We start from the raw sequence: 25720 nt of genomic DNA, 5'->3' as shown, positions 1-25720 counted from the left end.
TTAATTCTCGCTTAAAAAAACTCCCGTGGCTTATTTTTCAAATTGGCATGTTTTGTTTCTAAATGTCTACGCAAGAGTGCAGGTTTCATCGAGTTGTGAGATAGTACTTTTGCACATATAACACACTGTGGCTGAGGAAAGGCACTACTCCCAATATAAGTGAACCCCAAATCAATGTAGTTCTCATCATATTTGCGCCTCTTCGATGGTCCAACATCCCTGTCTGTTGTTCGGTGCTTTCCCGAGTAAGGGGGCAGTAGCTCTTCGGCTGCATCAGATTCACAATTGTCAGTGATTACTGATGCTAGCATTGGATGTGCTCGTGGAAGCAGAACAACTTGTGTCGTCAACAGGTGCAGGTGTAGTATTGCTGGTAGTAGCAGTACTACCAGTAGAGCTGGTATGTGTCTCTATGGACACAGGCCTTACTTTTTTAAAACTATTTATCAATTTTCGAGCAAACGGAATGAGCAGCAGCTACGTTTGGCTACATACGGACCGTTAATGGAGTTCCCAAGAGAGAGTAACGGTTAATGTGATTGGATGTAAATTATTTGACTAGGCTACCTGTATTTTATATTGTGTTGTTATTTCACTGAACACTAGATGGTTTATTTGACTTTTGGCAGTGAAACGAGGCCATTCAGGCGAGAAAAAAGCCTCACCCAAATGTATAGCCCCGTTGGAAAATATAAATGGACTGTTTGAAAATGTGAAGAAATTATTATTATTATTATATATATTTTTTAAATGTGAATCACATTTTTATTTGGCGTACCCCCGACGACATTGCGCGTACCCCTGGGGTACGAGGCTTCTTCTCTCCAAGATCAGACCTTGAAACTGAGACATCGTTCTCAAAACAAATGCCTTGGAGTACTGCAAAATTGCAGATAATACAGGGAGGATTTCTCCTAGGCTTTCAATCAGTCATTTGCATGAACACAGAAATTGGTTATTAGAAAAGCACAAACATAAAAATGTCCATCACACCCCAAACAAACAAAAACCAACTCTCTGAGAACTGGTAAATAGTCACTTATAGGCCTACAATCATTCAGGTGGCTAGCTGCCGGCAGGGACTTCTATTGCAGTAATGTTGAAGGGCTCTCTGTCTAGAATTGCTTGGCCAGCTAGAAGGATAAAGTAAGAAGCTAACAGTAATAACTTTGCTTTACCGAGAGTAGGCTACTGAGACAGACAGTGATGTGGCACTCAGTGGTGAGGTTGTGGCAGGCTGCAATGCATGCAGGAGGAAGCAGAGGAGACAGAGAGAGAGAGAAGAAGAAGCAACCAGAGACAAATGTTAGTAAAATGCCTTGTGGTGTTCCCTGAGAAAATCTGTACTAATCTCATCATACAAGTTAGGAACTTCAAAAAATAAAATATATTTCAAATTGAACATCTCCACATGGCCTATACGTCCCTATAGGCAAAGGCCTACATTAAAATGCAATCAAAATGCCAACCATACAGTTCTAAAATGTCATACGTTTTCGCTTATCAGTAGGAAAACAAAAGGTTACATTTATAGGGTTAGGGTTCCCACACGGCCATATTTCCATATTACAGTGCTTGTTAACCCATTATCCACCTTTTTTACCGCTACATCACTGATATTATTACAGCATCATAAGTAATATTCTAATATTTCGTGTGAATGTGATAATACGATCATCTCTGTGCGCCATTGATATCTGTTTGTGCGGAGCTTGATTAGTAATGCCTAGGAATAAAAAACGTGAACACTATTGTTTGAGAAAAGCGATACACTATATAAACAAAAGTATGTGGACACCAATTCAAATTAGTGGCTATTTCAGCAACACCCATTGCTGAAAGGTGTATAAAATCGAGCACAAAGCCATACAATCTTCATACACAAACATTGACAGTAGAATGGCCCATACTGTGACTTTCAACGTGTTACCATCATAGGATGACACCTTTCCAACAAGTTAGTTTGTCAAATTTCTGCGCTGCTAGAGCTGCCCCGGTCAACTGTATATGTTGTTATTGTGAAGTGGAAACTTCTAGTAGCAACAATGGCTCAGCACTGAAGTGGTTGACCACACAAGCTCACAGACGAAGTGGTACAGTAGGCCACACAAGCTCAGAGAAGGGACCGCAGAGTGCTGAAGCGCGTAGCTCGTAAAAATCGTCTGTCCTCGGTTCCAACACTCACTACCGAGTTCCAAACGGCCTCTGGAAGCAACGTCAGCACAAGAACTGTTCGTCATGAGCTTCATGAAATGTGTTTCCATGGCCGAGCAGCCACACACAATTCTAAGATCCCCATGCGCAATGCTGGAGTGGTGCAAAGCTCGCCGCCATTGGACTCTGAAGCAGTGGAAACAAATTTTCTGGACTGATAAATCACCCTTCACCAGCTGGCAGTCCTACGGACAAATCTGTGTTTGGCTGATGCCAGGAGAACGCTACCTGCCCAAATGCATAGTACCAAGTGTAAAGTTTGGTTGAGGAGGAATAATGGTCTGTGGCTGTTTTTCATGGTTTGGGCTATATTAATGCTACAGCATACAATGACATTCTAGACGATTTTGTGCTTCCAAATTTGTGGCAACAGTTTGGAGAAGGCCCTTTCCTGTTTCAGCATGAAACTCACCATCCCCAGATGTTGTGCCCCCGTGCACAAAGCGAGGTCCATAGAGAAATGGTTTGTTGAGATCGGTGTGGAAGAACTTGTCTGGCCTGCACAGAGCCCTGACCTCAACCCCATCGAACACCTTTGGGATGAATTGGAACAGAGACTGCGAGCCAGGCTTAATCGCCAACGTTAGTGCCCTACCTCACTAATGCTCTTGTGGCTGATTGTTAAGTAATTCCCTGCAGCAATGTTCCAACATCTAGTAGAAATCCTTCCCAGAGTGGAGGCTGTTATAGCAGCAAAGGAGGGACCAACTCCATATCAATGCCCATGCTTTTGAAATGAGATGTTCAATGAAAAGGTGTCCACATACCTTTGGTAATGTATTGTATCTATGAAGAGTTGATGATTTTATGCAATTCATCATTACAACTGACTGAACAGTCGCTGATTTTAGGTGTCAATGTGAATTCTTTCTCATATTTCCCCCCTTTCAGAGATATAACATTACAATGGAATAGCTAATAAGCTATGTGCTTTTAGATCGACTGAGGTGAATGAACCTACATCAACCAAGGTGATAATGTCTGGGATAATTTTTGCTTGTTTTCTCTGTAATCCAAATAGCTTAAAAAAAATTATTGTATAGAAATGCAGTAAAATGCTTAAACTTTTAAAAAAATGACCACCTACGGATCTCACTAAAATTCAAAACCTGGTTACGGCATTGGTTGCATGTATCATGTTTGTCAACTTAAGAATATGACAGCAAATGTTTTTAAATACCCACTGACTTTTTTTGCAGTACATCTTACTCATCATTTCGTGGTGTTTGGAAAACAAGTACATTTCTCATGACCACAGCATGCTTCAAAACAGAGAAAATAGGACAGTATACACTGCATTCGGAAAGTATTCAGACCCCTTGACTTTTTCCACATTTTGTTATGTTACAGACTTATTCTAAGATTGATTAAATTCAAGTTTTTCCTCATCAATCTACACACAATACCCATAATGACAAAGTGAATACAGGTTTTTAGAAAATTTTGCTAAAGTATTGAAATTTAAAACAGAAATACCTTATTTAAATACGTTTTCAGACCCCTCAACCCCCTGTAGCTCAGCTGCATCCTGTTTCCAATGATCATCCTTGAGATGTTTCTACAACTTGATTGGACTCGCACACCTGTCTATATAAGGTCCCATAGTTGACAGTGCATGTCAGAGCCAATAGAAAGCCATGAGGTCGAAGGAATTGTCCGTAGAGCTCCGAGACAGGATTGTGTCGAGGCACAGATCTAGGGAAGGGTACAAAAAATGTCTGCAGAACTGAAGGTCCCAAAGAACACAGTGGCTTCCATCATTCTTAAATGGAAGAAGTTTGGAATCACCAAGACTCTTCCTAGAGCTGGTGGCAAGGCCAAACTCAGTAATACTGAGAGAAAGGCCTTGGTCAGGGAGGTGACAATGAACCCGATGGTCATTCTGACAGAGCTCCAGAGTTCCAATGTGGAGATGGGAGAACCTTCCAGAAGGACAACCATCTCTGCAGTACTTTATGGTATAGTGGCCAGACAGAAGCCACTCCTCAGTAAAAAGCACATGACAGCCCGCTTGGAGTTTGCATAGGATTCTCAAACCATGAGAAACAAGATTCTCTGGTCTGATGAAACCAAGATGGAACTCTTTGGCCTCTTTGGCCTGAATGCCAAGCATCACATCTAGAGGAAACGCTGATGTTTTTCAGCGGCAGGGACTGGGAGACTAGTCAAGATCGAGGGAAAGCTGAACGGAGCAAAGTACAGAGAGATCCCTGATGAAAACCTGCTACAGAGCACTCAGGACCTCAGACTGGGGCTAAGGTTCACCTTCCAACAGCACAACAACCCATAGCACAGAGCCAAGACAACGCAGGAGTTGCATTGGGACAAGTCTCTGAATGTTCTCCAGTTAACCAGCCAGAGCCCGGACTTGAACCCAATTGAACATCTCTGGAGAGACCTGAAAATAGCTGTGCAGCAACACTCCCCATCCAACCTAACAGAGCTTGAGAGGATCTGCAGAGAATAATGGAAGAAACTCCCCAAATAGAGGTGTGCCATACCCAAGAAGACTCAAGGTTGTAATCACTGCCAAGGGTGCTTCAACAAAGTACTGAGTAAAAGGTCTGAATACTTATGTAAATGCGATATTTCAGTTGTTGTTTTTTATACATTTGCTAAAATGTCTAAAAACCTGTTTTTCCTTTGACATTATGGAGTTGTTCTGAACATGTTCGTTGTTTAGCACCCCCCAGTTGCAGTTTAAGTGCAGCAGTCTAGAATCTACCTGTTTGTGTCATGTGACAAGAAGCAGTTTCAGAAGTGAAGCAATGTGTAAGATGTGCAAGTGTTACAGAGTAGTTACAATCCTTCAACATCCTTCTTTATAAGTTCTGTATGATGCAATGTCTGTAAGTACATTTGTTTATTTACACAAGATAAATGGTTGTCACATATAATTTGAATGTTTCTGTAAAAGATGAATAATTGAGTTAGCTGTTAGCTACAGTTAGCTACTGCATTAGCTTCAATGCTATTTCTCCCTAGGGACACCTAGCTGAGCAATATCCAGCATACAGTTGCATTCTAGTAACTTTATTTTATATTTGGCTCTAGATTGAGTACTCTTGTTCCATATTTCATACAATTAGTGCAGTTATTGTGGAAGACATTCTGTGTTCTATACTACTGTAACTGTAAACATACTTTTATGTTTGTTGCAGTTTCACACGGTGATTCAAGCAAACTTCCAAAACGGCACCCTGCTTCTCATAGTTATTTGAATGAGTGTTTAGCTAACTGGATAGCTGGATAAAGGCTACTGTACATTTAGCGAGTCCAGTATAGGAGTATTGTGTGTCGATTGATGAGGGGAAAACATTTATGTAATCCATTTTAGAATAAGGCTTTAACGTAACAAAATGTGTAGAAAGTCAAGGGGTCTGAATACTTTCCGAATGCACTATATATCTCTATCCAATGCGAGGCATTCTCCATATTATTCACATTTAGTGTAATGTTACAATAATACAACCGTCTTATGAGTATAATGCTTCTGAGTATTAACAGTACTAGATAGAAACTGTGAAATAAAACTCACTCTGAATATAAGAGCTATGGCGATTGAAGTGTTAGTCAAAGTTCTTTGATGGGTCTGGATTGATGGGTTTGTTGATGGGTTTGGGTTGATTATGGTCTATATACAGCACATATCTTCACTGAGTTCACTCCATTAGTTTGCACTATATAGATCAAACATTTTTCTGTGATCAAATCAACATTGTAAACTGGGTGGGTCGAGCCCTGAATGCTGATTGGTTGAGAGCAGTGGTATATCAGACCTTATACCACGGGTATGACAAAACATTTATATTTACTGCTCTAATTACGTTGGTAACCAGTTTACAATAGCAATAAGGCACCTCGGGGATTTGTGATGTATGGCCATTATACAGTTGTGGCCAAAAGTTTTGAGAATGACACAAATATTAATTTCCACAAAGTTTGCTGCTTCATGGAATACTAAAGTATAATTACAAGCATTTCATAGGTGTCAAAGGCTTTTATTGACAATTACATGAAGTTGATGCAAAGAGTCAATATTTGCAGTGTTGACCCTTCTTTTTCAAGACCTCTGCAATCCGCCCTGGCATGCTGTCAATTAACTTCTGGGCCACATCCTGACTGATGGCAGCCCATTCTTGCATAATCAATGCTTGGAGTTTGTCAGAATTTGTGGGGTTTTGTTTGTCCACCCGCCTCTTGAGGATTGACCACAAGTTCTCAATGGGATTAAGGTCTGGGGAGTTTCCTGGCCATGGACCCAAAATATCAATGTTTTGTTCCCCGAGCCACTTAGTTATCACTTTTGCCTTATGGCAAGGTGGTCCATCATGCTGGAAAAGGCATTGTTCGTCACCAACCTGTTCCTGGATGGTTGGGAGAAGTTGCTCTCAGAGGATGTGTTGGTACCATTCTTTATTCATGGCTGTGTTCTTAGGCAAAATTGTGAGTGAGCCCACTCCCTTGGCTGAGAAGCAACCCCACACATGAATGGTCTCAGGATGCTTTACTGTTGGCATGACACAGGACTGATGGTAGTGCTCACCTTGTCTTCTCCGGTCAAGCTTTTTTTCCGGATGCCCCAAACAATCGGAAAGGGGATTCATCAGAGAAAATGACTTTACCCCAGTCCTCAGCAGTCCAGTCCCTGTACCTTTTGCAGAATATCAGTCTGTCCCTGATGTTTTTCCTGGAGAGAAGTGGCTTCTTTGCTGCCCTTCTTGACACCAGGCCATCCTCCAAAAGTCTTCGCCTCACTGTGCGTGCAGATGCACTCACACCTGCCTGCTGCCATTCCTGAGCAAGCTCTGTACTGGTGGTGCCCCGATCCCGCAGCTGAATCAACTTTAGGAGACGGTCTTGGCGCTTGCTAGACTTTCTTGGGCACCCTGAAGCCTTTTTCACAACAATTGAACCGCTCTCCTTGAAGTTCTTGATGATCCGATAAATGGTTGATTTAGGTGCAATCTTACTGGCAGCAATATCCTTGCCTGTGAAGCCCTTTTTGTGCAAAGCAATGATGACGGCACGTGTTTCCTTGCAGGTAACCATGATTGACAGAGGAAGAACAATGATTCCAAGCACCAGCCTCCTTTTGAAGCTTCCAGTCTGTTATTCGAACTCAATCAGCATGACAGAGTGATCTCCAGCCTTGTCCTCGTCAACACTCACACCTGTGTTAACGAGAGAATCACTGACATGATGTCAGCTGGTCCTTTTGTGGCAGGGCTGAATGCAGTGGAAATGTTTTTGTTGGGATTCAGTTCACTTGCATGGCAAAGAGTGACTTTGCAATTAATTTTAATTCATCTGATCACTCTTCATAACATTCTGGAGTATATGCAGATTGCCATCATACAAACTGAGGCAGCAGACTTTGTGAAAATTAATATTTGTGTCATTCTCAAAACTTTTGGCCACAACTGTACTATGGCAAAGGTCTGTGTCCAGGCACTTTACATTGCAATGCGTCATGCTTAAGAACAGCCCTTAGCCGTAGTATATTGGCCATATGCAACACCTCCTTGGGCCTTATTGCTTAATTATATTATACACTGCTCAAAAAAATAAAGGGAACACTAAAATAACACATCCTAGATCTGAATGAATGAACTATTCTTATTAAATACTTTTTTCTTTACATAGTTGAATGTGCTGACAACAAAATCACACAAAAGTTATCAATGGAAATCAAATTTATCAACCCATGGAGGTCTGGATTTGGAGTCACACTCAAAATTAAAGTGGAAAACCACACTACAGGCTGATCCAACTTTAATGTAATGTCCTTAAAACAAGTCAAAATGAGGCTCAGTAGTGTGTGTGGCCTCCACGTGCCTGTATGACCTCCCTACAACGCCCGGGCATGCTCCTGATGAGGTGGCGGATGGTCTCCTGAGGGATCTCCTCCCAGACCTGGACTAAAGCATCCACCAACTCCTGGACAGTCTGTGGTGCAACGTGGCGTTGGTGGATGGAGCGAGACATGATGTCCCAGATGTGCTCAATTGGATTCAGGTCTGGGGAACGGGCGGGCCAGTCCATAGCATCAATGCCTTCCTCTTGCAGGAACTGCTGACACACTCCAGCCACATGAGGTCTAGCATTGTCTTGCATTAGGAGGAACCCAGGGCCAAGTCTCACAAGGGGTCTGAGGATCTCATCTCGGTACCTAATGGCAGTCAGGCTACCTCTGGCGAGCCCATGGAGGGCTGTGCGGCCCCTCAAAGAAATGCCACCCCACACCATGACTGACCCACCGCCAAACCGGTCATACTGGAGGATGTTGCAGGCAGCAGAACGTTCTCCACGGCGTCTCCAGACTCTGTCACGTCTGTCACATGTGCTCAGTGTGAACCTGCTTTCATCTGTGAAGAGCACAGGGCGCCAGTGGCGAATTTGCCAATCTTGGTGTTCTCTGGCAAATGCCAAACGTCCTGCACGGTGTTGGGCTGTAAGCAAAACCCCCACCTGTGGACGTCGGGCCCTCATACCACCCTCATGGAGTCTGTTTCTGACTGTTTGAGCAGACACATGCACATTTGTGGCCTGCTGGAGGTCATTTTGCAGGGCTCTGGCAGTGCTCCTCCTGCTCCTTCTTGCACAAAGGTGGAGGTAGCGGTCCTGCTGCTGGGTTGTTGCCCTCCTACGGCCTCCTCCACGTCTCCTGATGTACTGGCCTGTCTTCTGGTAGCGCCTCCATGCTCTGGACACTACGCTGACAGACACAGCAAACCTTCTTGCCACAGCTCGCATTGATGTGCCATCCTGGATGAGCTGCACTACCTGAGCCACTTGTGTGGGTTGTAGACTCCGTCTCATGCTACCACTAGAGTGAAAGCACCGCCAGCATTCAAAAGTGACCAAAACATCAGCCAGGAAGCATAGGAACTGAGAAGTGGTCTGTGGTCACCACCTGCAGAACCACTCCTTTATTGGGGGTGTCTTGCTAATTGCCTATAATTTCCACCTGGTGTCTATTCCATTTGCACAACAGCATGTGAAATTGATTGTCAATCAGTGTTGCTTCCTAAGTGGACAGTTTGATTTCACAGAAGTGTGATTGACTTGGAGTTACATTGTGTTGTTTAAGTGTTCCCTTTATTTTTTTGAGCAGTGTATATATTATATTAGCCCCTTTTCAATGTGACAAACCAAAACAAATCTAACTTTGCAAGATTGAGTCTGTGATTTTGTTGTAGTCAGAGCCAGAGCGCAATGGAGTAGAATTAGTATTTCACGAGTGGTCTTTCAATCACTGGTGAGTGAATGTGCTTTTAAGATCAGTTCAGATAACGCAGAGCCGTGTGCACATTTGTTGATATTATTTGCTAGTTGGCGAGATATTAGCCCAGTTATAGATAAGTGTCGGTCAGCAATGGGGAGTTACTGCTTCCTACAAGAGCACAAAACGTGTAGGCTACATTTCAAACTGTCTTTCAAAAGCTGGTCAGGTATGTCTTAATTAAAAGGGCAGTGTTGTGTTTTGAGAGCGGCTTGAATATGCAAATAAGATAATAGGCAGAGGGATAGCCTACATTATCTAATTCTCTGTGTGGTAGTAATAATAATACTTTTGATATTCTAAAGTGGTTTGTTGCATCATACAACACAATACAATGCAATTTACTATTTGGCCCATGCTGTTACAGAACAAGTAAAAAATCATTCATTCATGTCAAGCCCTTCATAATGTAATTTTTACAATAAAAGTATCATGCAATGTAGGCATGCAATGAACACCACACATAGGCTACTCTATGCTATATCAAAGAAATCAAAAGCTATTTCCATGTGAAAATGTTATGGGGATTTGTTCCATTGGTTTTGTTGGTAGGCCTACATTATGCTCAAATAGCCACAATAGCCTATTGGCTACTGTCTACAACTGTAAGCGTACACCCTCAGTGTTCACTGTAGACGTGCGCCAGAAGTTGCACAAAATTCTCACAACATTCAAGTTTCTGCTCAAAAGAGCCAAAATGTGCTCAGTGCCCCCAAAGAATTGAGCGAACATTGGCTGGGTGATATGCAATACAGAGGGACTTCCTAGACTGCAGCACCGGGTTAGAGGGAGGAGTAACAGACTGGGGACATGAAGTGACAGTTCACACCCATCAGAGACTCACACAGGGCTCACAGTCAACAGGAAGAGAGAGCACACAGAGAGAGGTAATGTGCTGATTCAGTCTTATTCTCTGCATGGCTAAACCAACTGTTAAAGTACTTGGGAGAAGAAAAACCTCAGGACATTACTTGAAATGATTTAACAAAACTAGTAACTCTTTGGTCCTTGGTAGAAAATATTGGTACTTTCTCATATTTGTTACAATGAATGTCCATGTCTAATAAATTTGGTTTATAAATAAATTCCAGTCAATTGTGGTAAAATAAAGCATTACTCGGACATATTCTTTCTGTGCATGAAATTAAAGTTGAAAAAATGTGCAAAGAAGGTTGTAAAAATCAGAAACGTTTCAAGAAACATTCACGTCAGATGTTATGAAGGCCTATGTAGTCTCCTTACACCGCTGGGAATGGGATGCGTAGTTATTATCATAACATTATTTATCATGTTATTTTATACTCTTTCTATGCTCCAGACCTGCGGAAACAGACAAGGTGTCCAGAGAAAGAAGTGAAAAAGGACAGACACTGGTGTTGTGGTTGATTCATTGAGGCAGTGGAGGCAGGATGTGGGTCCTCATCTGGGCAGCTCTACTCTTCTCCCTGGCAGAGAGAGCAACATGTCAAAGTAGGGTCCCTTTTATCATTAAAGTATTGTCAATATTGAAATCCTTAGTAGCTGTATAGATGTGGTAACACATTTTAATCCAAACTGATTCTGTACCATCAAAAATGTTACGAACAAGTGAAGTGCTTTCTGTATTACTCATGTCTGTATTAATTTCCCTCCATCAGAACAGGTAGCACCACCAACAGCATCACCCTGGATAATCACCTTCAGTCCAGCAGAGAAAACAGTAGAGAAGGGACTATGTGCTGTTATTTCATGTACCTTCACTCACCCTGATAACGTAGAGCCTACCACTGCAATATGGTTCAAGTGCCCTAAAAATGGCATATGTGATCAGGATAAATACATAATTTTCCACTCCAAAGATCCCTCTGAAGCTCAGGAGGGTTATAAACATAGAGTGTATCTACTGGAGACAGACCTGACAAAGGGGAACTGTAGTGTGATCATCAACGACATCAGAGAGAATGATGCTGGACAGTATCAATACAGAATGATAGGAGGACCATATACATACCCACAGAAAATGAAAATCAAAGTGACAGGTACAGCATGACTATTACTGTTAGTTACTTTGACATGACTAGTACTGTAGTTAAATATGTACACTGACTTTAACATACAGGTACATACAGTGCCTTGCGAAAGTATTCACCCCCATTGGCATTTTTCCTATTTTGTTGCTTTACAACCTAGAATCAAAATAGATTTTTGGGGGGTTTGTATAATTTGATTTACACAACATGCCTACCACTTTGAAGATGCAAAGTATTTTTTATTGTGAAACGAACAAGAAATAAATTTAAAAAACAGAAAACTTGAGCGTGCATAACTATTCACCCCCCCCCCCCAAGTCAATACTTTGTAGAGCCACCTTTTGCAGCAATTACAGCTGCAAGTCTCTTGGGGTATGTCTCTATAAGCTTGGCACATCTAGCCACTGGGATTTTTGCCCATTCAAGGCAAAACTGCTCCAGCTCCTTCAAGTTGGATGGGTTCCTGCTGGTGTACAGCAATCTTTAAGTCATACCACAGATTCTCAATTGGATTGAGGTCTGGGCTTTGACTAGGCCATTCCAAGACATTTAAATGTTTCCCCTTAAACCACTTGAGTGTTGCTTTAGCAGTATGCTTAGGGTCATTGTCCTGCTGGAAGGTGAACCTCCGTCTCAGTCTAAAATCTCTGGATGACTGAAACAGGTATTTAGCGCCGTCCATCACTCCTTCAATTCTGACCAGTTTCCCAGTCCCTGCCGATGAAAAACATCCCCACAGCATTTGTATTTATTTTATTTCACCTTTATTTAACCAGGTAGGCCAGTTGAGAACAAGTTCTCATTTACAACTGTGACCTGGCCAAGCTAAAGCAATGCAGTGCGACAAAAACAACAGAGTTACACATAAACAGACGTACAGTCAAAAACACAATAGGAAAATATTTGTATAGTGTGTGCAAATGTAGAAGAGTAGGGAGGTAAGGTAATAAATAGGCTACAGAGGCAAAATAATTACAATTTAGCATTAACACTGGAGTGACAGATGTGCAGATGATGATGTGCAAGTAGAGATACTGGGGTGCAAAAGAGCAAGAGGATAAATAACAATATGTGGATGAGGTAGTTGGGTGTGCTATTTACAGATTGGTTGTGTACAGCTGCTCTGACAGCTGATGCTTAAAGTTAGAGAGGGAGATATAAGACTCCAGCTTCAGAGATTTTTGCAATTCGTTCCAGTCATTGGCAGCAGAGAACTGGAAGGAAAGGCGGCCAAAGGAAGTGTTGGCTTTGGGGATGACCAGTGCAATATACCTGCTGGAGCGCGTGCTATGGGTGGGTGTTGTTATGGTGACCAGTGAGCTGAGATAATGCGGGGCTTTACCTAGCAAAGACTTATAGATGACCTGGAGTCAGTCGGTTTGGTGACGAATGTGTAGTGAGGGCCAGCCAACGAGAGCATACAGGTTGCAGTGGTGGGTAGTATATGGGGCTTTCGTGACAAAACGGATGACACTGATAGACAACATCCCGTTAGCCTAGTAGAGTGTTGGGGCCTATTTTGTAAAGGACATCGCCAAAGTCAAGGATAGTCAGTTTTAACGAGGGTATGTTTGGCAGTGTGAGTGAAGGAGGCTTTGTTGCGAAATAGGAAGCCAATTCTAGATGTAATTTTGGATTGGAGATGCTTAATGTGAGTCTGGAAGGAGAGTTTACAGTCCAACCAGGCACCTAGGTATTTGTAGTTGTCCACATATTCTAGGTCAGAACCATCCAGAGTAGTGAAAGCCTTGGCCAGTCAATGAAGATGGCTGCACAGTATTATCTCTTATCGATGGCGGTTATGATATCGTTTAGGACCTTGAGCATGGCTGAGGTGCATCCATGACCAGCTCGGAAACCAGATTGCATAGTGGAGAAGGTACAGTGGGATTCGAAATGGTCGGGGGATCTGTTAACTTGGCTTTCGAAGATTTTAGAAAGGTAGGGCAGGATGGATATAGGTCTATAACAGTTTGGGTCTAGAGTGTCTCCCCCTTTGAAGAGGGGGATGACCGCGGCAGCTTTCCAATCTTTGGGGATCTCAGACGATACGAAAGAGGTTGAATAGGCTCGTAATAGGGGTTGCAACAATTGCGGCGGATAATTTTAGAATGAGAGGGTCCAGATTGTCTAGCCCAGCTGATTTGTAGGGATCCAGATTTTGCAGCTCTTTCAGAACATCAGCTGTCTGGATTTGGGTGAAGGAGAATCGGGGGGGGGGGGTTAGTTGCTGCAGGGGGTGCTGAGATGTTGGCCGGGGTAGGAGTAGCCAAGTGGAAAGCATGGCCAGCCGTGGAAAAATGCTTATTGAAATGATCGATTATCGTAGATTTATCGGTGGTGACAGTGTTTCCTATCCTCAGTGCAGTGGGCAGCTGGGAGGAGGTGCTCTTATTCTCCATGTACTTTACAGTGTCCCAAAACTTTTGGGAATTAGTGCTACAGGAAGCAAATTTCTGTTTGAAAAAGCTAGCCTTAGCTTTCCTAACTGACTGAGTATATTGGTTCCTGACTTCCCTGAAAAGTTGTATATCACGGGGGCTATTTGATGCTAATGCAGAATGCCACCGGATTTTTTTGTGCTGGTCAAGGGCTTTCAACCAAGGGCTATATCTGTTCTCAATTTAAACTTTTTTGAATGGGGCATGCTTATTTAAGATGGAGCGGAAAGCACTTTTAAAGAGCAAACAGGCATCCTCTACTGACGGGATGTGGTCAATATCCTTCCAGGATACCCGGGCCAGGTCGATTAGAAAGGCCTGCTCGCTGAAGTGTTTTAGGGAGCGTTTGACAGTGATGAGGGGTGGTCGTTTGAACGTGGACCCATTACGCACGCAGGCAATGAGGCAGTGATTGCTGAGATCCTGGTTGAAAACAGCAGAGGTGTATTTAGAGGGCAAGTTGGACAGGATGATATCTAAGAAGGTGCCCATGGTTACGGATTTAGGGTTGTACCTGGTAGGTTCCTTGATAATTTGTGTGAGATTGAGGGCATCTACCTTAGATTGTAGGATGGTCGGGGTGTTAAAACTACTTAGGGCTAGGGGACAGTATCTTGAATTTCCGCCTGTCTGACGTGCCCAAAGGGAACTGCATGTCCCAGTTTAGATCACCTAACAGTACAAACTCTGAAGATAGATGGGAGGCGATCAATTCACATGTGGTGTCCAGGGCACAGCTGGGGGCTGAAGGGGGTCTATAACAAGCGGCAACGGCGAGAGACTTGTTTCTGGAAAGGTGGATATTTAAAAGTAGAAGCTCGAATTGTTTGAGCACAGACCTGGATAGTATGACAGAACTCTGCAGGCTAACTCCGCCCGCTTTGGCAGTTCTATCTTGTCGGGAAATGTTAGAGTTAGGGACGGAAATTTCAATAATATTAACATGCTTGAAACCAATACTTTTACTGTTACAGAAGTCAGCAAATGAGAGCGCCTGGGGAATGGGAGTGAAGCTGGGGGCTGCAGGGACTGGGTTAACCTCTACATCACCAGAGGAACAGAGGAGGAGTAGGATAAGAGTACGGCTAAAGGCTAAAAGAACTGGTCGTCTAGTGCGTTCAGAACAGAGAGTGAAAGGAGCAGGTTTCTGGGCGCAGAAGAATAAATTCAAGGCATAATGTACAGACAAGGGTATGGTAATATGTGAGTACAGTGGAGGTAAGCCTAGGCATTGCATGACGATGAGAGGTTTTGTCTCTTTATGCCAAGTGCGGTCACCGCATGTGTGTGTGTGTGTGTGTGGGGGGGGGGGGGGTTGGAACAAAAGGGCTAGCTAAGGGATATTGAGCAGGGCTGGAGGCTCTACAGTGAAATAAGACAAATCACTAACCAAAACAGCAATAGATAAGGCATATTGACATTAGGGAGAGGCATGTGTAGCCGAGTGATCATAGGGTCTAGTGAGTAGCTAGGCGAGCTGGAGACACGGCGATTCAGACAGCTAGCAGGCCGGGGCTAGCAGGCTAGCAGATGGGCCTCAGGTGGACGTCGCAACGGGAGAGCCTGTTGAAACCCTCTCAGACGGTTATATCGGCAGACCAGTCATAATGGATTAGCTGGGCTCCGTGTCGGCAGTAAAGGGTCCTGGCCAATTGGCAAAAGAGGTTATTGAAGCTCAGGAATTGTCTGATGGATCTCTTCAGCTAGCCGGGAGATGGGCCTAGCTCCAGGCTTGCTCCAGGCTAACTGGTGCTTGCTTCTGGATAGAGACGTAAGCCAGGAGTAGCCACTCGGATAGCAGCTAGCTAGCTGCGATGATCCAGAGTAAATGTTCAGAGCTGCGGTAGGAATCCGGAGATGTGGTAGAGAAAAGCAGTCCGATATGCTCTGGGTTGATATCGCGCTGTGCAGACTGGCAGGAATTGACCAGGTTGAGGCTGGCAGATGTCCGAGTTAACGGTGATGGCCGCTAGCAGTGGCTAACTGACTACTAGCTAGTTAGCTGGCTAGCTCTGAAGGGGGTTCCGGTTCTAAAGTATAAAAAATAGCAGATAAATACTACATTGGGTGAGGTGGGTTGCAGGAGAGTATGTTCAGTCCGTATATGGAAATTGAGAATGAAAATATATACAAAAAAAAGCGATATATACACAGGACGGGACAAGACAATGAAAACAGACATGCCACTGCTACGCCATCTTGGATACAGAAAAATGTATGCTGCCACCACCGTGCTTCACTGTGTGGACGGTGTTCTCGTGGTGATGAGAGGTCTTGGGTTTGTGCCAAACATAGCGTTTTCCTTGATGGCCAAAAAAACTCAATTTTAGTCTCATCTGACCAGAGTACCTTCTTCCATATGTTTGGGGAGTCTCCCACATGCCTTTTGGTGAACACTAAACGTGTTTGCTTATTTTTTTCTATAAGCAATGGCTTTTTCTGGACACTCTTCCGTAAAGCCCAGATCTGTGGAGTGTACGGCTTAAAGTGGTCTTATGGACAGATACTCCAATCTCCGCTGTAGAGATTTGCAGCTCCTTCAGGGTTATCTTCGGTCTCTTTGTTGCCTCTCTGATTAATACCTTCCTTGCCTGGTCCGTGGGTTTTGGTGGGCGACCCTCTCTTGGCAGGTTTGTTTTCGGTGCCATATTTTTTCCATTTTTTAATAATGGATTTAATGGTTTCGGATATTCTTTTATAACCCAACCCTGATCTGTATTTATCCACAACTTTGTCCCTGACCTGTTTGGAGCGCTCCTTGGTCTTCATGGTGCCGCTTGCTTTGTGGTGCCCCTTGCTTAGTGGTGTTGCAGACTCTGGGGCCTTTCAGAACAGGTGTATATATACTGAGATCATGTGACAGATCATGTGACACACAGGTGGACTTTATTTGATTAATTATGTGACTTCTGAAGGTAATTGGTTGTGCCAGGTCTTATTTAGGGGCTTCATAGCAAAGGGGGTGAATACATATGCACACACCACTTTTCCGTTTTTTATTTTTTGAAACAAGTAATTTTTTTAAATTTCACTTCACCAATTTGGACAATTTTGTGTATGTCCACTACATGAAATCCAAATAAAATCTATTTAAGTTACAGGTTGTAATGCAACAAAATAGAAAAAATGCCAAGGGGGTGAATACTTTTGCAAGGCACTGTACCTCCAATTCACAAATGACAAGATTCCCCTCACCAAGTCTCCCTTTTCAAAGTCTGCTTTTTTCTAGACAATGGCGGAATTTTTGGGGCATTATTTGGAGCAGTTTAACAGGGGTAGCATAGTTAGTATGCTGTAACACTGTGTCTGATTATGTTCCTCTGATGTCTGGTACACAGATGTTAATTTAACATCTGAGTTTGTATTTCCTGTGTCCAGATCTGACCCAGAAGCCCTCAGTGTTGACTCCTTCTCTGACAGAGGGAGAACCAGCTTCTCTGACCTGCACCGCCCCGGGGATCTGCTCTGGAACTCCTCCTAACATCACATGGACATGGAGAGGGACAGGAGACAACATCACTGAGCTCAGAGACAACACCACTATACAAAAGAGAGAGGATTTGACCAGCGTCACAACAACCCACTTCTCAACTTTGACCTTTATCCCCTCAGCTAACGATCACAGCACCGAGGTCACATGTCTGGTGACCTTCAATGGCAGTGTCACCACTAAGAAGACACTGAAATTGAATGTGACATGTAAGAACTGTACATTATCTGACCTTAATTTCACAACACATTCTTTCATTGTGATTCAGCAGTTATATTTCATGAACATGATTACCTGCATATGCACTTTGTTTTCTAGTTGTGAAGGAACCCAAGATCTCTGGATGTAACACAGTGAGAGAGGGTGATACCCTGAATCTGACCTGCAGTGTTGACAGCTACCCACCATCATCTAACTTCAACTGGAGTAAGAATGGGACAACAGCTTTGGAACAGAATAACTCTGGACTGGCCGCTCTCACCATCTCTAACTTGACAAGAGAACATGCAGGGGAGTATGTGTGTAGAGCTCAACACCTCAACAGGACTCTGACAGCTTCCATTGTTGTCACTGTGATGTGTGAGTACAAACAACACTGTACAAACCTGATTAAAAATAGCTTGAAACATGTTTACTTGAAATTGTCCATGATACATCTTCCCCCCTCTGTCTCTCTTTAGACCATCCAGTGATTCTCAATGCTTCTGGGTGTGTCATCCTGGCCAAGGTCATGACCTGTGTGTGTGTCAGTCAGGGGGTCCCCTTACCTCTCATAGGCTGGCTTAACACTGAGGAGTACTGCCTCACTAAATCACTGTTGAGGTCCTCAGTGAACACCACCATCAGGATGCATGTTGGAAACCACACCAACACTACTGTGGAGTGTGTCAGCACAAATGAAGTGGGCAGAGTGAGAGAGAAGCTGCAAGTCACCCAAAAAGAGAGCCAAGGAAAGCAAGGAGGTAAAGGTATAAGTTGTTACTTTGTTAGAGAGCAACAGCTTCCCAATCCCACCCATTGTGTATGCAGCATAGAGGATTTATATGCTTTGAGTGAGAAAATATAATGTTATTATTTAATTTAAAAAGAAAATCAGAGGATACAAAGTATTGTGAGCCACTCCTAAAAACATACATGCTTTGTTCTTTTCATAGAGGAAGTATCTAAAAACATCTTGGCTATGCTGTTGAACCCACCACTGATTGCTGCATTTGCGATTGGTGCCGCCTTCTCAGCCACCATCTGTTGTATCTTCCTGTGTTTGACAGGGAAATGTAAAAGGTACATGCATTCTATTACTGAAGTACAGTTAGTGTTACATGAGTGTTGGTGATTGTCTTTAGAAATTCATATTTCCTATCAAGAGTATCAGATATGTCAAAAGTTACAATGCATTGCACCATGTTGTAATGGAGGTGCTTGCTAAATCCTCCAACATATAGTTATTGAGACATTTTATTTATAATATTTTCCCTAGATACAAAGAGAGGATCCCAAAGGACTCAGACTCCAAAAGCCCTTTAACGAACCTGGCGATGGTGGCATGTGAAGACCAACAGGTGCAGTACCAGTTTCCTTCTTCATTCAGCTTTACCAACATTCTGTTAGCATTGACAGCATAAACAGATCTTGGACCACCAAGCGAACAAGATTCCTAACACAGTGCTTTCTGTAATCGACTCCCTAGACGGATGCAGGACAGGCTGTGCGGGGCGAACAGACCCCTCTGCAGGTGGTGCTGATGGAGGGAGCTGAAAACACAGAACCCCAGACCAGTGGAGCTGCAGGAAACTCTGCCAAAGGGGATGTGCACTACGCCAGTATCAACTACTCCCTACTGAAGAAGAAGACTCCTGAGGAGGCAGAGAAGGAGACCACCACCACAGAGTCAGAGTACGCCAAAATCAAACGAGAGAAGAAGAAAGAAGGGGATGAAGATCGAGGAGAGGGGAGTGGTGTGATGGACGAGGAGGAGAACGAGCCAGCAGCAGAGACAGATGAGGATACAACGCTTTACTCCAACGTCAAGGCTATTATGGGTGGTGGTGAGTGACACAGCAATTTCGCTAGAAACGTGGGGGATAGCATACAGTACTGTATAGCCATGTGTTCTTATATCATTTCCTGAATCCAGATTGAAAGTTTTATGTTGATAATGGGACTTTTGTTCAACTGAAACTACTGTAGTTTTGGTGTTGTTTCCTCATGTGCTGAATCCAGTTTGAATGTTTTACGATAGTACAGAGATGTTGTTTAATAACTGAAACTACTGTAATTAATAGTTTTGGTAAATGCTTTATTTTACAGCGCTGTGTCAGATGGTACTGTATGTATCTGGTGGTTGTCCATTTTCAATAAGAATATTTTCTAGTTGTTATTTAAGAATTCTGTTATTTAAGAATTCTCATTTTGGGCTAGCCAGAGAGCTCAAATGAAATGAATCAAGAAAAAAAGTACATTGTGCTTTTAAAAGTTGTGTGCTATAGACGGGTTGGTTGTTTAGCAACAAAACAGATGCGCGCACAACTATAAGGTAAAACAGACGGGTTGGCTTAGATTGTTGACAACATGTAAACTATATTTAGTCTCCAAATCATTTGTACAATGAGCACATGTTTTTTCTCAAATACATTGTTAGTTGTCTGGTTAGCTAGGTAGCATTTTATTTTGTGCCAAATTAGCAAATAACACACAAAAAAAATACATTTCACGAACAACATAAAACTTGCTGAAACGAGCCACCTACAATTCCCCACATGGCAGCATTGTGTCGTTGTTGCTAGATATCTGGCCATCCAGAATCATGACAACACACGGCCTTCTGCCCCATTGAAGCGTGTGTATCGTTTTAATGACATTGTCAGCGAACCCGTTTATGAGAATATTTTTCTATTCATAAGTGTGCATTATTGCAGTATTGTTTTACATTGAGGCACTAGCTCACTTAATCTTTTTTTTGTATTTTCATTTGTTTGTTCTCTGAAACCTGTTAAAAGAATGTATAAATAGTATTTTTTCCAACTTACCATATTTCATTCAACAGTAATTATAGGCTACCAATTGTATAAATCAGGAATGGGCAACTTTGATGGGGGTGGAGGCCACAAGAAAAAAATCATCACAGGGGGCCGCAGTGGCTCAGAGGTCTGCATACCCACACATGAAGTCAGAGCTGGCCCTATCCTTTTGGAGGCCCCAAGTTAAATGTTGTTTCCACCACCTTGCGTACACAACATTTTACGTCTCCCCTCTTGAGGGTGGAGAGAAAAAATGAGGTTTTAGAGTTAATTTCCTGCAATTCTACACATTTTGCCATGGGGTGTAAAGAAAAGGTTGCAGTTTTAAAGCAAGTTTGCTTCAAATCCACACATTTTCCCATGGGGCGGAGAGAAAAATTAGCAGTTTTATAATTAGCCTCCTGCAATTTTACACATTTTGCCATAGGGTGAAGAGAAATGTTTGCAGCTTTTAATATGATCGCTGAGTGAGAATGACTAACAAAATCAATGGGGCCCCCTCGGTCGATAACTCAACCATGATAACTACAAGTTTAGATAGCTGGCCGCTAGACTAACTTACCAATCTTTTTTTTTTTGCTGACATGGGCTAATTGAGTAACTATCAGTGACTGACATAACAAGAGAGAAACTACTGCTGAAATTTCGAAATTACACCTTGTTTATTCTACTATTCTAACTCTCAACAGTAAGCTGAGACCCTGACTGAGTTCCCCTCATCATCTTTGATGACAACAACCGTTTTTTTGTTTTTGTACCATCATCTTTGAAATGCAAGAGAAAGGTCATGATGTATTATTCCAGCCCGGGTGCAATTGAGATATTGGCCTCTAGATGGCAGCAGTGTACGTGCAAAGTTTTAGTCTGATCCAATGAACCATTGCATTTATGTTCAACATTTTGTATCTAGACTGCCGAAATGTACCTAATTTCTTTATTAATAACTTTTCATGTTCAAAACTGTGCACTCTCTTCAAGCAATAGCATGGTATTATTTCACTGTAATAGCTACTATAAATTAGACAGTGCAGTTAGTTTAACAAGAATTTAAGCTTTCTGCCAATATCAGATATGTCTATATCCTGGGAAATGTTCTTGTTACTTACAACCTCATGCTAATCGCATTAGCCTATGTTAGCTCAACTGTCCCGCAGAGGACCCACCAATCCTGAAGAAGTTTTTAACCCATAGGAAGTCCCACCCAGTTGACTACTTCAAAAATAGTTTAAGTCCTCAATGGCTCTGCCTGTGCTACAACCGGCCTTTGGGCTCTAGAGTCCACTATCCAGTGGCGACCCGTCTTTCAGGGCAGGTGGGGCAGAGCCTTACCTGTTTAGCAAAAAAAAAAATATTTACATATTTTGCTGTTGCTTGTTTTGGATGTTATTTTGACATTAATACGTGTCACATATCAGTATGCAAACAATGTAAAAAAAAAAAGATAATTGAGTTAATAAACATGGTATCTTTTTTGCTTTCTTGAGTAAGGCAGCTCCAAAATGCAGGTGTTTCAGCCTAGCTCAGTCCTTTCTGTGGTGGTGGGGCAGCCAGCAGAAAATATGGAGCGTAGGGTTTGGTAATGTTCTCTAGTTAAGCCACAATTGGCTCAGTGTTCTGTCACACATGGGGACACTACGGCACCGAAAAATCTATGGGTAGAGCTCGAAAATTCAAGCCCATTGGGTGCTGCCATAGATTTACATTAGAAATTCCCATCCAAGAAGGCTCAAGGTCATTGGCTACAGATAAAATGATATCAAATCAGTGTCATGACGTTGGCCTGGGGGTAGGTTTATGACAGTCATAAATACCTCTTCCCCCCCCTTTCCTCTTCCTACTCTACTGATGTGACATTAGAAAACCCCTTTGGTTAAAGAAGCCTTGAATTCAAATCCCCTGCTAGCAATTGCTAGCGTGAAATTACAGTGCACTGAATGGTGTTAGTTAGCTCGTCATTAACGTGACTAGCTAAGCCAGCAAACACTTGATTAATTTGCCGAAATAGGCTTTAAATACATTAACGGCAAAATAAATATGTACATAATCACATTCGCTAATGACTTTGGGATATATGAACCAGTTTTCAAAAGACACTATTGTGTTATACAGTTTTAAATAGTTTTTGTGTACAGAGTAAGGAGACATGAACCTGCCCTCAGAATATCTCTCTCGGACTGAAGAGGAGGCAGACCAACGTTCCAAATAGGGGAGAAGCACTCAAAACCCACTAGTTGTTCATTCAAGGAAAATAATATAACAAAGTTAAGTCTGAAGACCTCTCGTATTGCCAACCTTACGACAATGGCAGTAATTATTTTTATGAATTCGATAACACATAATGAAAGGAAACTTTATTAATATCACACTCTTTTCTGAAGTGAATGGTTTCACCCACCACTCTGACCACGAACGGCGATGTTCTTTGATATTACGTTGCACGCAGCGCGAGTCAGGTTGATGGAAACTCTACATTTTCACTTTGTCACAGTTGCTAACGAGTCTGTTTTGTTTCTAAACAACCAACCCATCTATTGAACCTCCTACAGTTTTGATAGCAGGCTTAGATGTCACTACTTATCTCCAAATTAAGCAGTTAGGGATAGTGTTGCCCAGACCTCAAGAGACAGATAAATATGTGTGTATTCTGGTGTTTGGACATGAATTGCCAATCAAGGATTAATTGAATTAAATCAATAAAGTGTTTAAGGGACAAATTACGTATTTCCTGCCTTGTTTACTATATCTGCATGCATATTGATAAGTTAACAACTATATGCTTAACAATAGTAAGACATTTCTATTCTACCAGTGCTGTGCTTCTGAGAAAGGATGGTTCCCCTTTAGCTCCCCGCAGCTGGTCTAGGGGTATAGTCAAGTACATGGGGCGACTCGGGATCGAGATAAACTTGAGGAACAGAAATCATCTTTGCTTCTGAGTTACTTGGTCACGTGGCATAAGACAAAGAGCCTCTGAGAGTGACCACAGTTCTTCAGTCCATCCTGTTCTTTTTGTATCTTCCAAGGGCACAGCTGTGTGGAGATATGAAGAGAACAGAGGCTAGCTTGAACAGAAAGGAGTAACGGAACTGGCGGCGTTATCACTTGTTTGTGCGCTAAGACCTCACACAGCCGATACACATAACCACAAGAAGAAAACAAGGTAGCTTATGATGCCCCGATCTGCCGGAAGGGTGGAACCAGCCATGACTAAGCATTTTTAGGTCTCCTATATAAGACCTCTGTATTTTCTGTATGATTAAGCTCTTGGTCTTACACTCGAGAGTGTGGGGTCGTCCAGCTTCATTACTGCAATTCTTATGAAATGAAGGTTGGTTGTTTGAAGAAATAACAAAGTCTCTCTCAGTTAGTTTTAAAATGTTTCTTAAATCATCCAGGATTGAAGCAGGTTTGTGGTGTTTGCTGTATGCCCTATGCTAATGACCTTCCTCCAGTCTCCTGCAGCCATGACGGCAGATGTTATACTGTATCTGACAGCCTGAACCTCCTGGAGACTTTCAAAGAGTCCATCGAGAACAACAAGCTCTACGTCAAAGATGTTGAGGAGGACCTCCTGATAAGCCGGATCAACCAGGCCGGATCTCCGAATCTCTGACCAGGAGGCTGCCTTCATCAACACCCTCCGTAAACTGGGGTCTGATGATGAAGGGACCGCCCTCCACCTCTACACCACCACTCCAGAAGAGCTGGCCATCTACCCAACCCCAAACACCCAGACTTCTGCCTGTGGGACCTGCCACCCATGCCCGCAGCCTCGCCCTTTGACCCGGAGGCGTAAATGGAGCGGGTCAAGTTCCTGCTGTACAACATGGTGGTCATGGCGTTCACTCAGAGTCTCCAGGCCAACAGCGTGATGGAGTTCCTGGAGTTCCTCTAGGTGCAGAGGGACATGGTGTACCTCAGAGAAGGACACGGAGAAGAGCCTGGAAGAGAGACGGGAGGCCAGCCTGAAGGTGCTGAAGGCCCAGGGGGTGGCCCTGCCTAAGGTGTTCATGATGAGTCCCTCCTGTCTGGAGAAACTTGACTTCCCAAACCTCCTGGATGAGAGGGAGAGAGACCTCCCAGAGATCAGAGCCCACACTTTCCTCCTGGCCCTGACCACTCTCTCCCAAGCCCTGTGTCACCCAGAAGAAGGACGCCTTCAAGCCCCGGTGTGGGCGGTCACCTCGCTCTGTGGTGGGGTGTCAGACATCCCTGTGCCCCTGGCGGCCTGCATGGCGGATGCCAGCATGTGAGGATGCTCACCAAGGCCAGGGCCTCGCTCTGTTTGGATGACGAGTCCGTAGAGTGTTTGGCAGGGCAAAGTGGCGTGGACCCTATTTCATGAACATGATTAACTGACTGTGTGAGCACTTTGTTTTCTAAGCCTTGAAATAATTGAGACATGGATTGTGTATGTGTGCCATTCAGAGGGTGAATGGGTAAGACAAAATGTTTAAGTGCCTTTGAACGGGGTATGGTAGTAGGTGCCAGGCTCAAAATTAGGAATGTGTTCTTAATGTTTTGTACACTCAGTGTATTTCAGTGGTGGTCGGTGCCATTTAAGATGAGGGAGGACGCTCATTTTTTTCATGAGCATGGCCATATTCTATTACAGCATTTTTCATGACTCATTCATATTCTATTCACCCAGTTCAATGTAACAGCAATAGGTTTAGGCTACCTGATATAAAAATGTTCCCTATACCCATCATGAGGTTGCTATGATGTAGGTGCACACAGGTCGAGAATTTAGGTCGAGAATATAGGTTTAGGTTTGCGGCCGGGAGTCCGCACCTTTGGGGGGGGGGGGGGGGGGTACTGTCACGCCCTGACCTTAGTTATCTTTGTCTTCTTTATTATTTGGTTAGGTCAGGGTGTGACAAGGGGTGGTTTGTTTAGTTTTTGTATTGTCTAGGGGTTTTCTAGTCTAGGTGTTTATATGTTTATATGTCTATGGTTGCTTAGATTGGTTCTCAATCAGAGGCAGCTGTTTATCGTGTCTCTGATTGGGGACCATATTTAGGTAGCCATATTCCTTGGTTATTTTGTGGGTTGTTATTCTTTGTTTAGTTGCCTGTTCTGCACTAGCCATATTGCTTCACGGTTCGTTTTGTTGTTTTGTTTAGTTCTGTTCAGTGTTCTCTCTTTTATTAAAGAGGTATGTTCACTAATCACGCTGCGCCTTGGTCTCCTCATTATGACGACCGTGACAATATGTTGATTTATGACACTGAAATGCATTTGACAAAATTACTACACACTGC

At 43.1% G+C, this 25720-nt stretch overlaps 1 protein-coding gene and 1 pseudogene across 1 annotated transcript; both read left to right on the top strand.

Moving 5' to 3' along the window:
• Positions 1 to 11377: 11377 nt before the first annotated feature.
• On the top strand, positions 11378 to 18131 carry LOC120042309 (sialic acid-binding Ig-like lectin 12). The gene is made up of 4 exons (XM_038987129.1): positions 11378 to 11517; positions 17328 to 17648; positions 17758 to 17957; positions 18120 to 18131. Exons 1-4 carry the CDS (start codon positions 11466 to 11468, stop codon positions 18129 to 18131), a joined length of 585 nt encoding a protein of 194 aa, XP_038843057.1. The 5' UTR covers positions 11378 to 11465.
• Positions 18132 to 19399: 1268 nt separating this feature from the next.
• LOC120042308 lies at positions 19400 to 24801 on the top strand (annotated as a pseudogene).
• Positions 24802 to 25720: the final 919 nt, after the last annotated feature.

This window comes from Salvelinus namaycush, unplaced genomic scaffold, assembly GCF_016432855.1.
Source record: "Salvelinus namaycush isolate Seneca unplaced genomic scaffold, SaNama_1.0 Scaffold650, whole genome shotgun sequence".
NCBI classification, from domain to species: Eukaryota; Metazoa; Chordata; class Actinopteri; order Salmoniformes; family Salmonidae; genus Salvelinus; species Salvelinus namaycush.
Note: the sequence above shows the minus strand (reverse complement) of the source record. Positions and strands in the feature narration are given on the sequence as shown.